Source organism: Nyctereutes procyonoides, unplaced genomic scaffold, assembly GCF_905146905.1.
Source record: "Nyctereutes procyonoides isolate TBG_1078 unplaced genomic scaffold, NYPRO_anot_genome, whole genome shotgun sequence".
NCBI lineage: Eukaryota > Metazoa > Chordata > Mammalia > Carnivora > Canidae > Nyctereutes > Nyctereutes procyonoides.
Genome location: NW_026575117.1, coordinates 18,165,028 through 18,177,723, shown reverse-complemented (window position 1 = coordinate 18,177,723; position 12,696 = coordinate 18,165,028). Strand labels below are relative to the sequence as shown.

General features: G+C 38.5%; 1 protein-coding gene across 1 annotated transcript in view; it reads right to left on the bottom strand.

Annotated features, from left to right (window-relative positions):
- CDC73 (cell division cycle 73) overlaps positions 1–12,261 on the bottom strand; it is a 106,595-nt gene extending 94,334 nt beyond the window's left edge. Inside the window, exons 1-5 of the mRNA XM_055333933.1 lie at positions 12,081–12,261; positions 9,415–9,520; positions 7,113–7,182; positions 1,550–1,612; positions 1,414–1,466 (exon numbers count right to left, since the gene is read on the bottom strand). Coding sequence (XP_055189908.1) covers positions 1,414–1,466; positions 1,550–1,612; positions 7,113–7,182; positions 9,415–9,520; positions 12,081–12,211 — 423 coding nt within the window. The 5' untranslated portion in view covers positions 12,212–12,261. The remainder of the gene's footprint in view (positions 1–1,413; positions 1,467–1,549; positions 1,613–7,112; positions 7,183–9,414; positions 9,521–12,080) is intronic.
- Between the last annotated feature and the right edge of the window lie 435 nt (positions 12,262–12,696).

The window sequence follows — 12,696 nt, the reverse complement described above, 5'->3', positions numbered from 1 at the left end:
AACAATTAACTTTTTATCTTTAAGAATGCTTTACTATTTATGTAAGCAAGCAAAAGGTAAAACTATTTGATTTTTATAGAAGTGTGAAAGGAAAAGACTTATGTTTTCTAGTAATGTTAACATTAGTGATGACTACAAGTGTTATTTTTATATTGTTAATTGATACCTGGACCAGTTCAATCATTTCTCAGATTTTAAGTGTACCTCTAGTAGATTATCTTCCATTTTCAGGGAATTTTATATGTAACTGATCTGGGGCTTATTAAAATTTTTAAATAAACAGTCTCATAATCATATAATTGAAATTTCTAAGGCTCAACTTTCTTATGCAATACCCTAGCTGTTCAATGCCTTTTCCTTCTAAAGGTAACTGCATTTCTTATATAGATCCTATTTCATGTGCACTATCCTCATTTGCCAACATTAGCATTCCACTTGCTGGCTATAAAACATTACAAAAAAACACGCAACCTAATACATCAGTATTTTTTTTTAAAGATTGTATTTATTTATCTGAGGGAAGGCATGTGTGCAAGCAGGGGGAGGGGCAGAAGGAGAAAATCTCAAGCAGACTCCAGCTGAGTGCAGGACCCTGAGATCATAACCTGAGATGAAACCAAGAGGAGGATGCTCAACTGACTGAGCCACCCAGGTACACCCCTGGGTACCACCCAGGTACCCCCCTGGTACTTTAGTATTTTAAGAAAGAACTATAATAAGCACTTCATGTTCACAGTCTAAAGACTGAAGCAAACTGGGACCCTGGGTGGCTCAGTGGTTGAGCGCTTGCCTTTGGCTCAGGTTGTGGCCCTGGGGTCCCAGGATCGAGTCCCATTATCAGGCTCCCCCCATGGAGCCTGCCTTTCTCTCTGCCTATGTCTCTGCCTATGTCTCCGCCTCTTGTGAATAAATAAATAAAATCTTAAATAAAAAAAAAAAGAATGAAGCAAATTCTCACACCACCTTATTCCAGGGGTAGGCAAACTACAACCCAAAGATGGGCTCAGTTTGTTTTTTAAAATTTTACTGGAATACAGCCTTGCCAGTTCACTTCTGTACTGCCTAAGCTTGTTTTTGCACTACAATAACAGAGTGGAAGAGTTGGACAGACACTAAATGGCCCAAAAAGCCTAAAATATTTACTTTCTTACCTTTTATATTAGTTTTCCAACTCATGACCTAGCCTAACACTTTCATCAATAGTATAAAAGAAAATAAAGTGATTTGTCTATCACATAGATTGTATATAAGAGATCTTAAAGTATAGTTCAAGTTACTATTAATCAAACATTCACTGTACTACAAGTTTTCCAGGAAAAAAGCTCCTAGGATTACTATGAAAAAGAATTCTTTTCTATACACAAACCCAATTTTGTAATACTACAATTCACATTTAAAATAAAGTCCCATTACCTCAATGCGTGGTTTCTTTGCTTCTGCTAAAACTTCATCTGCAGCTCGTTTCACTTTAAGAAAAAAAAAGTAAATAAATATATAGTACTGGAATAAGTTTTTGAAAAGTTCAATATAAATATGTGACAAAACGTACCTTGGGTAGATCGCTGAAGACCTATTTCTAGAGGGGCACTTCTATCTATGCTTGCTGATGTTGCTGAAGATTTAAAAAGATTTATGTGAGAAGACCAATATTTGAACACATATACTTGACATTATTATAAGTGAAATACTCAATATCTGTTATCTCTTACTTTATATACAGTGATTTCCCAGGAAAAAAGTTGTTAAATAGTCTTGTAAAAACATTTTATTATAAAGATCAATCTGTATTTAAAAGTTGTAAAAGAACAAAATATTTTTAATAATCTAGCTTCCAAATTATTGTGATAAATTGAAATCAACTGGTCACTTCAAAGAACGTATACTCCAATATTACTTACCTACCACACATGCACATGAAATGTACCTAAACATAAATACATAAATATATATTTATAAAGGAAAAGGCTTTAAGTTAGCGTTCACCTTAAAATCACAATTTTTAATTACAATTGCTTAAAAAATTGATTTTAATTAAATCATTCAATTTCTGAATGTTTCAAAATAATGAAATTAACAAAAGGGTGTACCACTCCCCATCTAGGTAGTTCTCACCACCCTGCATAACTATTTAACGATTAACGATCTCTTGTGTATCTTTCTAGAGTTTCTTTTTGTAGATACAAGAAATACATTATACTTTTATTTTTCCCTTTTTAACATAAAATATAGCATATTATACACACTTGAATCTTTTTTTTAACCTCACAAGAGGGCTCTAACACATCAGCATGTACAGCATTCTTCAACTTTCTTTTTAAAATATATATAGTATTTACTGTCTGGATTATACTGTATTTAACTAGTTTTCCCTATCTACTCAGAGGCAGTTCAATTCTATTGGTTTTTGCCACTACAATGACACAATGAAGTTTTGTGTGTGGGCATGCATTTACATATATATATATATATATATATATATAAAATGCTTCATGGATTTTCAAATATACCTCTGGTATAAAGTCCCAGATCCAGTATTTCTGGGTTGATTTTTGTAACAAGAAATACTGCCAAATGTCTTCAGTGGGTTTTTTATCAGTTGACATTATACCTAAAAATATATTCAGGTATCTATTTCCTCAGAGACTCACTAGAGTATATTATTAAACTGCTAAATTTTTAACAAGGCAAAATAAGTGCTATCTGTATAGTTCCAATTTGTAATTATCTTACAAGTGAAATAAGCATTTTTCATATGATTTTATCACCTTTTCTTTGAATTGTATGACTATAATACATTTGGTTGTTGGTCTTTTATGCATGTATTTCTAGGACCACTTCATATTATCAGTGAGACTGGTCCTTTCACTGTGATATGAGTTGAAGTATTTTTTTCCCCATCTTGTTAGGTTTATATAGAACGTTTTCATTTTTATCAACCTATCACTTGAATAATCCTATTTTTCCCCCACTGATTTGACCTCTGTGTCAAATTTACATAATTTAATATTTAACAGATAAAATGTTTTAAAAAACATTTTAAAAATTACTGTGGCTTTAAGTTCTAAACTCTAGAATACTTAGTATTTTCTCATTGCTCTTCTCTAAACTTCAATGACACTTACTTCTACCAAATGGATTTTAGAATCATCATGTCTTGGTTCCAACTCCTCCCTCAAGAAAAATTGTATAGAGACTTTAATTGGGATAATGTTAAATTTAAAATCTATGTTATGAAAAAAAATAAAAAAAATAAAATCTATTATATGAACTGATATCTTTAAGCTATTACATCTTGTATAAGAGCACAGAATGTCTTAAGATTTGCTCAACTTTTTCATTAAACCATGAAATCAACAATTTGTTTTAAAAGTAGCAAAGCAGGGTAGCCCAGGTGGCTCAGCAGTTTAGCGCTGCCTTCAGCCCAGGGCGTGATCCTGGAGACCTGGGATTGAGCCCCACATCAGACTCCCTGCATGGAGCCTGCTTCTCCCTCTGCTTGTGTCTCTGCCTCTCTCTGTGTCTCTCGTGAATAAATAAATAAAACCTTTTAAAAAAATAAATAAATAAAATAAAAGTAGCAAAGTAATATACTTGATGACTAAACTTATTTGTCCTATAGAAACTACAAGAAATGATGTGGATGAATAAATGGAAACTTTTTTTTATGGATTCTGAAAAGAAAAACAATTTATTTGCCTCTCTCCCACTACCCAGCCTATTTGTCATGCTTACTTGAGATGCTTAAAAATAAAGGATCCTTGGGACACCTGGGTGGCTCTGTGGTTAAGTGTCTGCCTTTGCCTCAGAGCATGATCCTGGAGTCCCAGGATGGAATCCCAATCAGGCTCCCTGCAATGGAGCCTGCTTCTCCCTCTGCCTGTGTCTCTGCCTCTCTCTCTCTCTCTCTCTCATAAATAAATAAAATCTTTAAAAAAAAAATCTATTTCTACCAAGTACACCATGATTAAAAAAAAAAAAGCCTTTGCCTATCCTCAATTCCATCCTCCTCATAGAAGAATAAGAATGCCTCCTCAGTCCTCCAACCTTCTTTTATTAGTCTATCTTACACAATGGTAAAAATGTTCAGAGGAATTTTGCATTTGGTATAGCACCAAGTACAATGCCTTTAAGAATAACCCGTCAGTTGGGCATCCGACTCTTACTTTCAGCTCATGTCATGATTACAGGGTCATGAAATGGAGTACCATTTGGGCTCTGCAATCAGCAGGGAATTTGCTGAAGATTCTCTCTCTGCCCCTCCGCGTGCTCGTACTCACACGCACTTTCTTTCAAATAAATAAATCAATCTAAAAAAAAGAATAACCACTCAGTAACTGTTTGCTGAATGTTTAGTGAGGACAGTACAGAAAGACAACTCTTTTTGAATTACGATTTTTATTTGAGAGAGATAGCAAGAGAGAAAGCACAAATGGGGAGGAGAGGGAGAAGCAGGCTCTCCACTGAGCAGGGAGCCCCATGTGGGACCAGGACCCTGAGATCATGACTCAAGCTGAAGGCAGCCACTCAAACTGAGCCACCCAAGTGTCCCCAGAAACACAACTCTTGATGATGGTCTTTCCATTATGCAAGATACTCTGGGCAAATCAATCTCACTGTTAAACCCGTAGCACACAGTATATGATAAGACAGCTATTCATGACTTAAAGGTAGTAAATTCTACCCCAAGGAAGTTTAAAACCAAACAGTCTTAGATTATATTGATTTATTTAAATTACATTAACTTATTCATATCTATCAAATTCTATTATATATCATTTATTTATTTATTTTTTAATTTATTTATTTATGATAGTCACACAGAGAGAGAGAGAGGCAGAGACACAGGCAGAGGGAGAAGCAGGCTCCATGCACCGGGAGCCCGATATGGGATTCGATCCCGGGTCTCCAGGATCGCGCCCTGGGCCAAAGGCAGGCGCCAAACCGCTGCGCCACTCATATCATTTATATCAATTTATTATATCTATTCATATTTTTTAGACAGCAAATTAATAATTACTCATTTATACAGTAAGCACCTACTATTGATTACTATTCTAAATGCTGTGTTTTTAACAATTGTCTGCTTCCTTAGAGTTTACCCTCTAACGGGGCAGACTATATAGAAGTAAACAAATCTGTAATTTCAAGTCAATATAAGGGATTTGATAAAAAATAAATCAGGAAGATACTGTACTCAGATGGGCATATGTGGGGAAACAATGCTATTTTATATTTTAGAGTGCTAAGTTCTTTTTGACAGAAGTTTTAAGCACAAATATGAATGAGAGTCTAAGAAATAAGACATGAGACAATGTAGAGAAATAGAACTGAACACAGAGAAAACAGCGAGTACAAGGGTTCAAAACGTTAGGAAAGGGTAGCCCAGATGGCTCAGCGGTTTAGTGCAGGCTTCAGCCCTGGGCCTGATCCTGGAGACCCGGGATAGAGTCCCACGTCAGGCTCCCTGCATGGAGCCTGCTTCTCCCTCTGCCTGTATTTCTGTCTGCCTCTCTCTCTCTCTCTCTCTCTCTCTGCCTCTCTCTCTGTCTCTCATGAATAAATAAAATCTTAAAAAAATAAGTTAGGATAATTAAAAGAATCAGTAAGACTGAGCTGCTATGAGCAAAGGAAGGTTGGAAGAAGATGAGGCCACAGAGATTCAGGCAGAAGCAAGATCACGTAGGTCAGAACAAGATAAGGAATGTGAGCTTTATTCTAAGTTCTATGGGAAGCCATAGAATGGGCTGGAGCAGGTAAGTGACACAATCAAGTTTATATATGTTTTCAAAAACAGGTCACTCTAATAGGTCAGCAAAGATTATACTATAAAATATAAAGTAGGGACCTATAAGACCTATGCAAGTCTAAAGGGAAAGGATGGGACAGGGTGGGAACAGAGTGGTTAAGAAATTGTCATACTTTTAAAGCTAAAGAAAAGGATTTGTTCGTGAAATCAAAATAATCAAAGATTTCTCCACGGTTTTTGGCCTAAACAACTACATGAATGGGATAGCATTTACTGAGATGGGAACACTGGGAGACCAGATCTGCTATTTTAGTTTTGTCTGAGGGAGAATGGAAGGAGGGAATCAACATTCTATTTCAGATATGTTGAATTTAATATACCTATTAAATATCCAAAGGAAGATGTGGACAGTGAATTTATAATTTGGAGCTTAGGAATAGGTCAGTGTTGAAGATAAGGGAGTTATGCAAAATAAAATGAGAAACGGACAGTGAACACACATAGAATTAAGAGAGCCTGGTGCCCCAAATGCCAAGTGAAGAAAAGGGTAGTAGTCCACAGTATCAAATGCAGTTAAGAGGTCAAGCAAGATATGGATAAGAAACACCAAAGGATGGGATCCCTGGGTGGCGCAGCGGTTTGGCGCCTGCCTTTGGCCCAGGGCGCGATCCTGGAGACCCGGGATCGAATCCCACGTCGGGCTCCCGGTGCATGGAGCCTGCTTCTCCCTCTGCCTGTGTCTCTGCCTCTCTCTCTCTCTCTGTATGACTATCGTAAATAAAAAAAAATAAAAAAAAAAAAAATAAAAAAAAAAAAAAAGAAACACCAAAGGAAATGGTAACCCTAAAGTCCGTGTTTACCTTACAACAGTAATTTCAGTGATACGGTGAGTAGGAAAGCCAGATTGGCGTGAATTCAGGAGGGAAGCAGTGGTATTAAGCAACTGTTAACAAAGAATTTTGCAATAAAAAGGAGAAGACAAATTCAACAGTAGATGCTAGGAATGTGGGGTCAAAAATTGTTTTTAAATGAGAGATCTTACAGTACGCATTTCAAAGGGAATGATGCAGAGAAAAGGAGAAAGATGATGATGCAAGAGAAAAACAACAATTTACAAAGGCAAAATCTTTGAAAGTGTGAGAGGAAATGGAATCTATATAGACAGAGAAGTGGTAATTGACCGTGGGAGGGAAAATAGTGCATTGACCGTAACAAGAAAAGAATGGAGAGCATATGCACAACTATCCTTCTAGTAGGTTAATTTTTTAGTGGAAATACAAATTCTCTTCCTGTTGCTTCTTATTTCACAGAGGAGGGAAAGAAACAATGGCTATTTAAGAGTGAGAGCAACTTAGAAATTACTCACATGCTTCACCATTGAGATATCCAAGTAGATCTTTTCGGTCAGGTCTTCTAACCACAGGAATATTTTCAGTCTGAGGTCAAAATTTTAAATTAGTTATCAAATCAACAACAAGTATAAGAAACATAATAAAGACAAACATTGTATACTGCCTGAATTTTATTCCAACATATCTCAGTAACATTTATTTAGGACTTCATCTTTAGAAAACTAGGCTAAAAAAAACCTAGTAAAAGTTTTAAAAAATTTTAAGAATATTAATTTTTAATAACTTCATTTTGAAATTCAAATAAGATATATAAAAGATAACCATCAAAAATGAAACAATGACTCATCCTTCTTCAAAAAATCAATTCCAGTCTTTTTTGTTCCCTTGGCTTAAGTATTTTTTAATTTTACTCATGATACTTTTCACATTTTAAGCAATTATCTTTTTAGACCTATTGCCTGCTCATTTTATAGATTTCCAAGTACCTTCTCGCCTCAAACACAAAAGAGACTTCCTCAAAATATTCTACTTGAACTCTGAAATATACTAACTTAGCCATTAAATTAAGTTTTCATAATTAACAACAGATATGTGTTATTTAAGCATGAAAAAACTTAGGACATAATATAGGACAACATTAACGGTGGTTTTTTACTTTCCACATTACACATTTCCTTTTTATCCTTGAATGTATACAAATTCTGTAAGGAAGGGGCAAAGATTTTAAAAAAATTAAATCTGGAAAATATATCTATTTTGGTAAAATGGATAATTTTCCTTTAATCTCCTACACTAGCAGTTTTGTAAAGAGGTATGCAACACAAATAAAACTGTATACTTTAGTCACCAAGTCATCTTGGGGCCATGAATTCAACGAATCCACTAATTATCACAATCTCTCATATCATTTTTATAATGTAAACAAATAACTGAGTACAGGAATGACTGGTGGCTGCCAAGATTATATAATTAAAATCCCTCTGTCACTTTATATAACAACAATGAAGCAACAAGTATTCTTTGGCTAATTATCTCATACTGACTACTGATTAGATTTCACCACACCAAACATTGTGCACACTCTCCCTGATGTTAGAAATAAACCATATTTATATTTAGTCACTTAAAATTAACCTTTTTTTTTTTTTTAAAAGGGCAGGCTAATTTTTAATTTCTGCTAGGAGTATAAAATTTAAGAGCCAACAGATTTGTGTGTGCTTGTTTTTAAAAACTAGTCTACTTGGAGTATATCATAAATAGCTAAAAGATTTGAATTAATTTTCTTTAAATTACTGTTTCTAAGTCTGATAACACACTCCACCATTTGGTTACTAATGAATCATGTCTATATAATAAAGCCAATTGAGAAAGAGAGAAGTCCTACTCATGCTAAAATAGGAGCTAAGGGTCAGGAAAACTTATTTCAGAAATGGCCTGCTCACAAGAAAGAGCAAACAACACAAAAGAGGAAAAAACTACATTTATAGAACTCCAGAATTACAGAATTCTGCCCTTTCAATCTGTGACGTATTTAAGAAAAACAAAAGACTTAAATAGCATGTGAAGAAGGTTCCTAAGTTTCACAGTAACAATTACAGCCATCAGTTGCATGCTACTATCATTTCCCAATATAATCTCTAAATCTAAACCAAGTATCTGGATCATCTTTATTACCACAAAATGAATGAACATAGCCAACAAAATATTCTAACTACTGCCTAATTCAGTTTTTAAAAGATTTAAGATGAGGTAACATAAGTTTATAGAGATGCTGTTATTTTCATCCCACTATTTCCCAAATCCCAAGTAGTTTCAAACTGTAATTTTTTCTATACGTATTAGATGCTGAGTATTTCCTACTCAGAAAAACAGTGGTCAAATACTAAGATGCTGAAAGCAAGCAAAACTGAAAACAAATGAGTTTATCAGTAACGTATAAAGGGTTTATTAAACTACTTAAAAATTTAATTTTAAAGTTGTCTATTAATCTTATTTTTGATGCCCCCAAAAAAGTTTTCTTGAGATTAGAGTTCTAAATATCAAGAGTCCTTCCACAGGCTTATGAATTTCTAAAAACATTCCTACAAATGCCTTCAAAATTTCTGTTCTTGTAAACAGTGTCCACTTTTTACATGAAAGTCACAGATTTAAAAATCTGCATAAATCACAGTCATCTAATTTTGACCCTCCGGTAGCCTTTCATACAAACCTTTTTTCTTTTGATTTGAAACCCATGAGGGAAGTGATCCATGCCAAATAATACCTACCACCAAAAAACCAAAAACCCAAAAAAGTTTTAAAATACATTTTACTTACGGCTGCACGTCGGACATAAACAGGATGAGAAAGGTGCACATTATTAAGTAGAAACAAGATAGAATCCAATGTGTAGTACTCTCTGGGTTGGCCTTCTTTTCCAGTCCTGAAGTAATTAAAACAAAATTTTCCCTCAATTTTAATTCAACTCTTTGGACTTAATTATACACATGAATTTATCTATATTTGCTTTGTTACCCAAGAAAGGATTTAACATGGCTAACAAAAATACCCATAAAAGTATGAAATTTAATAAGTGGAAATGTCATTAAAGCAAAAGAACGCAAAGAAGACAGAACAAGAAGCAAGAAGGAAAGCATACCACATTCACATCCTAAGGTACTATATACTTTTTAGAATTTGCCCCAAATTTGTTTCTATCTGGCCTTTGTCAACAGAGAGAGAAACCTTATCAGTTATAGATTGGAAAGGAAAAAAAATTAAAAAAAAAAAAAGACTGGAAAGGAGCCACAAGAGAAAACAAACTGAGGAGGAGAAGGACAACTATTGCCAGTGCTAAACTTACAAGAAATTTATCCTTAGTCTCCTAAGTTAAGTACTGCTATAAACAACATCCCTAACAACACTCTTACAGTAAACACAACTATGAATTTCAGAGGTGTGATTCTTATGACATCCCTCAAAAATCTAACCAATAGTGTAAAATCATAATGAATTGTGATAAAACAATGCAGTTTATAGGGGCAAGCTTTTTTAATGAAATCACATAATGCTATCTCTTCAACAGCATTCATGTCCAATCTCACCCTTCCCACGAAGACTCTCGTCACCTAAAAACATCATTATTTAAAGTCATCTGAATACAGCCCAAAATAATCAGCCCCAAACTACAATTCTAGCCTGCATTTCCACTTCTTTAAACTGACATCTTTCAAACCATATCATCACTACCAATTACTGTACGATGAAATATAACATACAGGTAACCAGTTCATTTTAATGATATAGGAGAGCAAAGTCACAATGTACTGCCTGCAAGAAGGGATTAACGACTGCTGACAGTTATCAAGTTGGATGTGTGTACACACGCATACAGAGATGAACTTAAACGAAACGAAAATATATTTATTGGGGTGGTTCACTGTTGTTAAAGCTTGAAGCCGCTCTAAGCAGTTCTTTTTCACTACTGGCTTCGTCGGACCATGGAGAAACATTTCCCTTCCAGCTCACAGGCTGTTAAGCGTACAAGACCTACCCCATCGGGTCACCCTCAAGTTCTTCACCCATTCTTTAAGGCTTACTCATCTGTTCATGAAAAACGTGTAGCACGTCTACATCCCAAACACACTTCCATGAAACCTTTTCTGACACCCCAAGCCAGAAGTGGTTACTCTCTTAGGGACCAGAGCGCATTTCTCACCAACTTCTCTGTTTTATCTCATCTCCTCTTGATTAAGTGAACCTCCTTTGAGTCAGGAATCAAGGTGCTAAGAATTTTCTCTATTTCTCACATCGAACCGCCTTGCCCTACACCACGACTACTTCTTAACCACAAGGGGGGAAAAAAGAAAAAGAAAAAGAAAAAAAAAACAGCTAAAATTCCAATCCAATGCGATTGTCTGCGTAAAATTCTTTCCAAAGGACAAAACGCAGGGAACTCAGAATGATGTCACTGCCATCAACATGTCATAAAGCTAATCAAACCATAAGCCCCTCGAGGCCAAAAAGCTAGCAACCAACAAACCACACCTTCCCTAGCTTTTCATCCACTGTTCCTTCATAAGAGCCCAAGGTTCCCCCCATTCAATCAAGCCAAACGGGTATGGAGGCTCTGGCCCAAGGTTCTACCCGTTCGAGCCAAGTACCGACGACAAGGAACACCCCTACAAAGGTCCCGCACCATAGTCGGACCTATTTCGAGGTAATGTCGCCTCACGACTTGATATCCAGAAAACCCGGCGCGGATCAACATTCTTAAAACGTCGCTCTTCAGAGCACATTTCCTAAAACCCCACAAGGCACCCCCCCCCCGCCGCCCTCCATTTCGCCCGGCAACTTTCTCCCTGAGGTAACTCCTGCCTTCCGCCCGCCCCGCCCCCCCCCAAGAGGGGCTGTGAGGACTCTCCCCGAGTGACCCGATCTTACTCCCGTTCTGACCTCACACACGGTCGGTTCTTTGCTCTTCTTGAGGGAAGGAATTAACGGAAAAGGAAAAGAAACCGACCCGGAGCTGCAAGGGGCAGCAGGGACACTTACAGCCACACAGGGCAGCCTCCAAGAGGGAAAAAAAAAAAAGAAAAACCGAAGAACACGCGCGGTGCGCCCCTTTCTGCACCTACAACGCGTTGCTAACACTCGACCACTTACCGGCAAAAAATGAACCAGAAAAGTCAGAAACTCCCAAGCATCCCCTTTCCCTGCGGCGTCCCAGACACTGAAACAAATGGCCCCGTCCGGGCGCGCCTCCTCCTAGTCCCTCCTCACCTCAAAGTACAACTTCTTTTCCAGTGAGAAACTTTTACCCGGAGACCCGTTTTGTGTTTTTTTTTTTTGGTTTTTTTTTTCTTGTTTTTGCTTTTGTTTTGTTTTTTTTTTTTCCCCTCCATCCCCAAAGGGAGCCGGGGGGAGGGGTCAGGAAAGAGGTCGCCTGGGGGCGCCCCCCCCCCAGCCCGGGCCTCCCCAGGCCACAGCCGCGCCGGACCTACCCCCAAACTACATAGTTGGTCTTCACGTTCTTGGGCCACGAGAACTCGCCGAAGATCACTTCGTCTCCCTTGACCACAATCTCCTTCTTCTGGATGTTGTACTGTCGCAGGACGCTGAGCACGTCCGCCATCTTCCCCCCCCCTCGCCGCCGCCGGCCCCGGGCGAAGCCGCCGCCGCCGCCGCCGCCGCGCCTGCCGCCTCCTTCCCCAGTCGCCTCGCCCTCTTCCCCCGCCGCCGCCGCCGCCGCCGCCGCCGCCGCCGCCGCCGCCGCCGCCGCGCACCAACAGCAGCCGCAGAAGCAGCCGTCCTCGCCTACGACAGCGGCTGAGGCGGCAGACACCCAGGCCGCCGAGGACCCCGCGCTTGACGGCAAGGCCCCGCCGCCGGCTGCCCGCGGAGAACGCCTGACTGCGCGCCGCCAGCGCCGCACGGCCGCCGCCAGGGGGAGCCGCCGCCGCCGCCGGGAACACGCCCCTCCCAGACTCCCACTCGGCACCGGCCCGAATCCCGGCCCGCAACTCCGAGCGCAGGGACACCGCGCCCACGTACGGCGCCCGGACGGCGAGGGCTGCCGGCGCACGCGCACGCGCACGCGCACGGACACGCGCACGGACA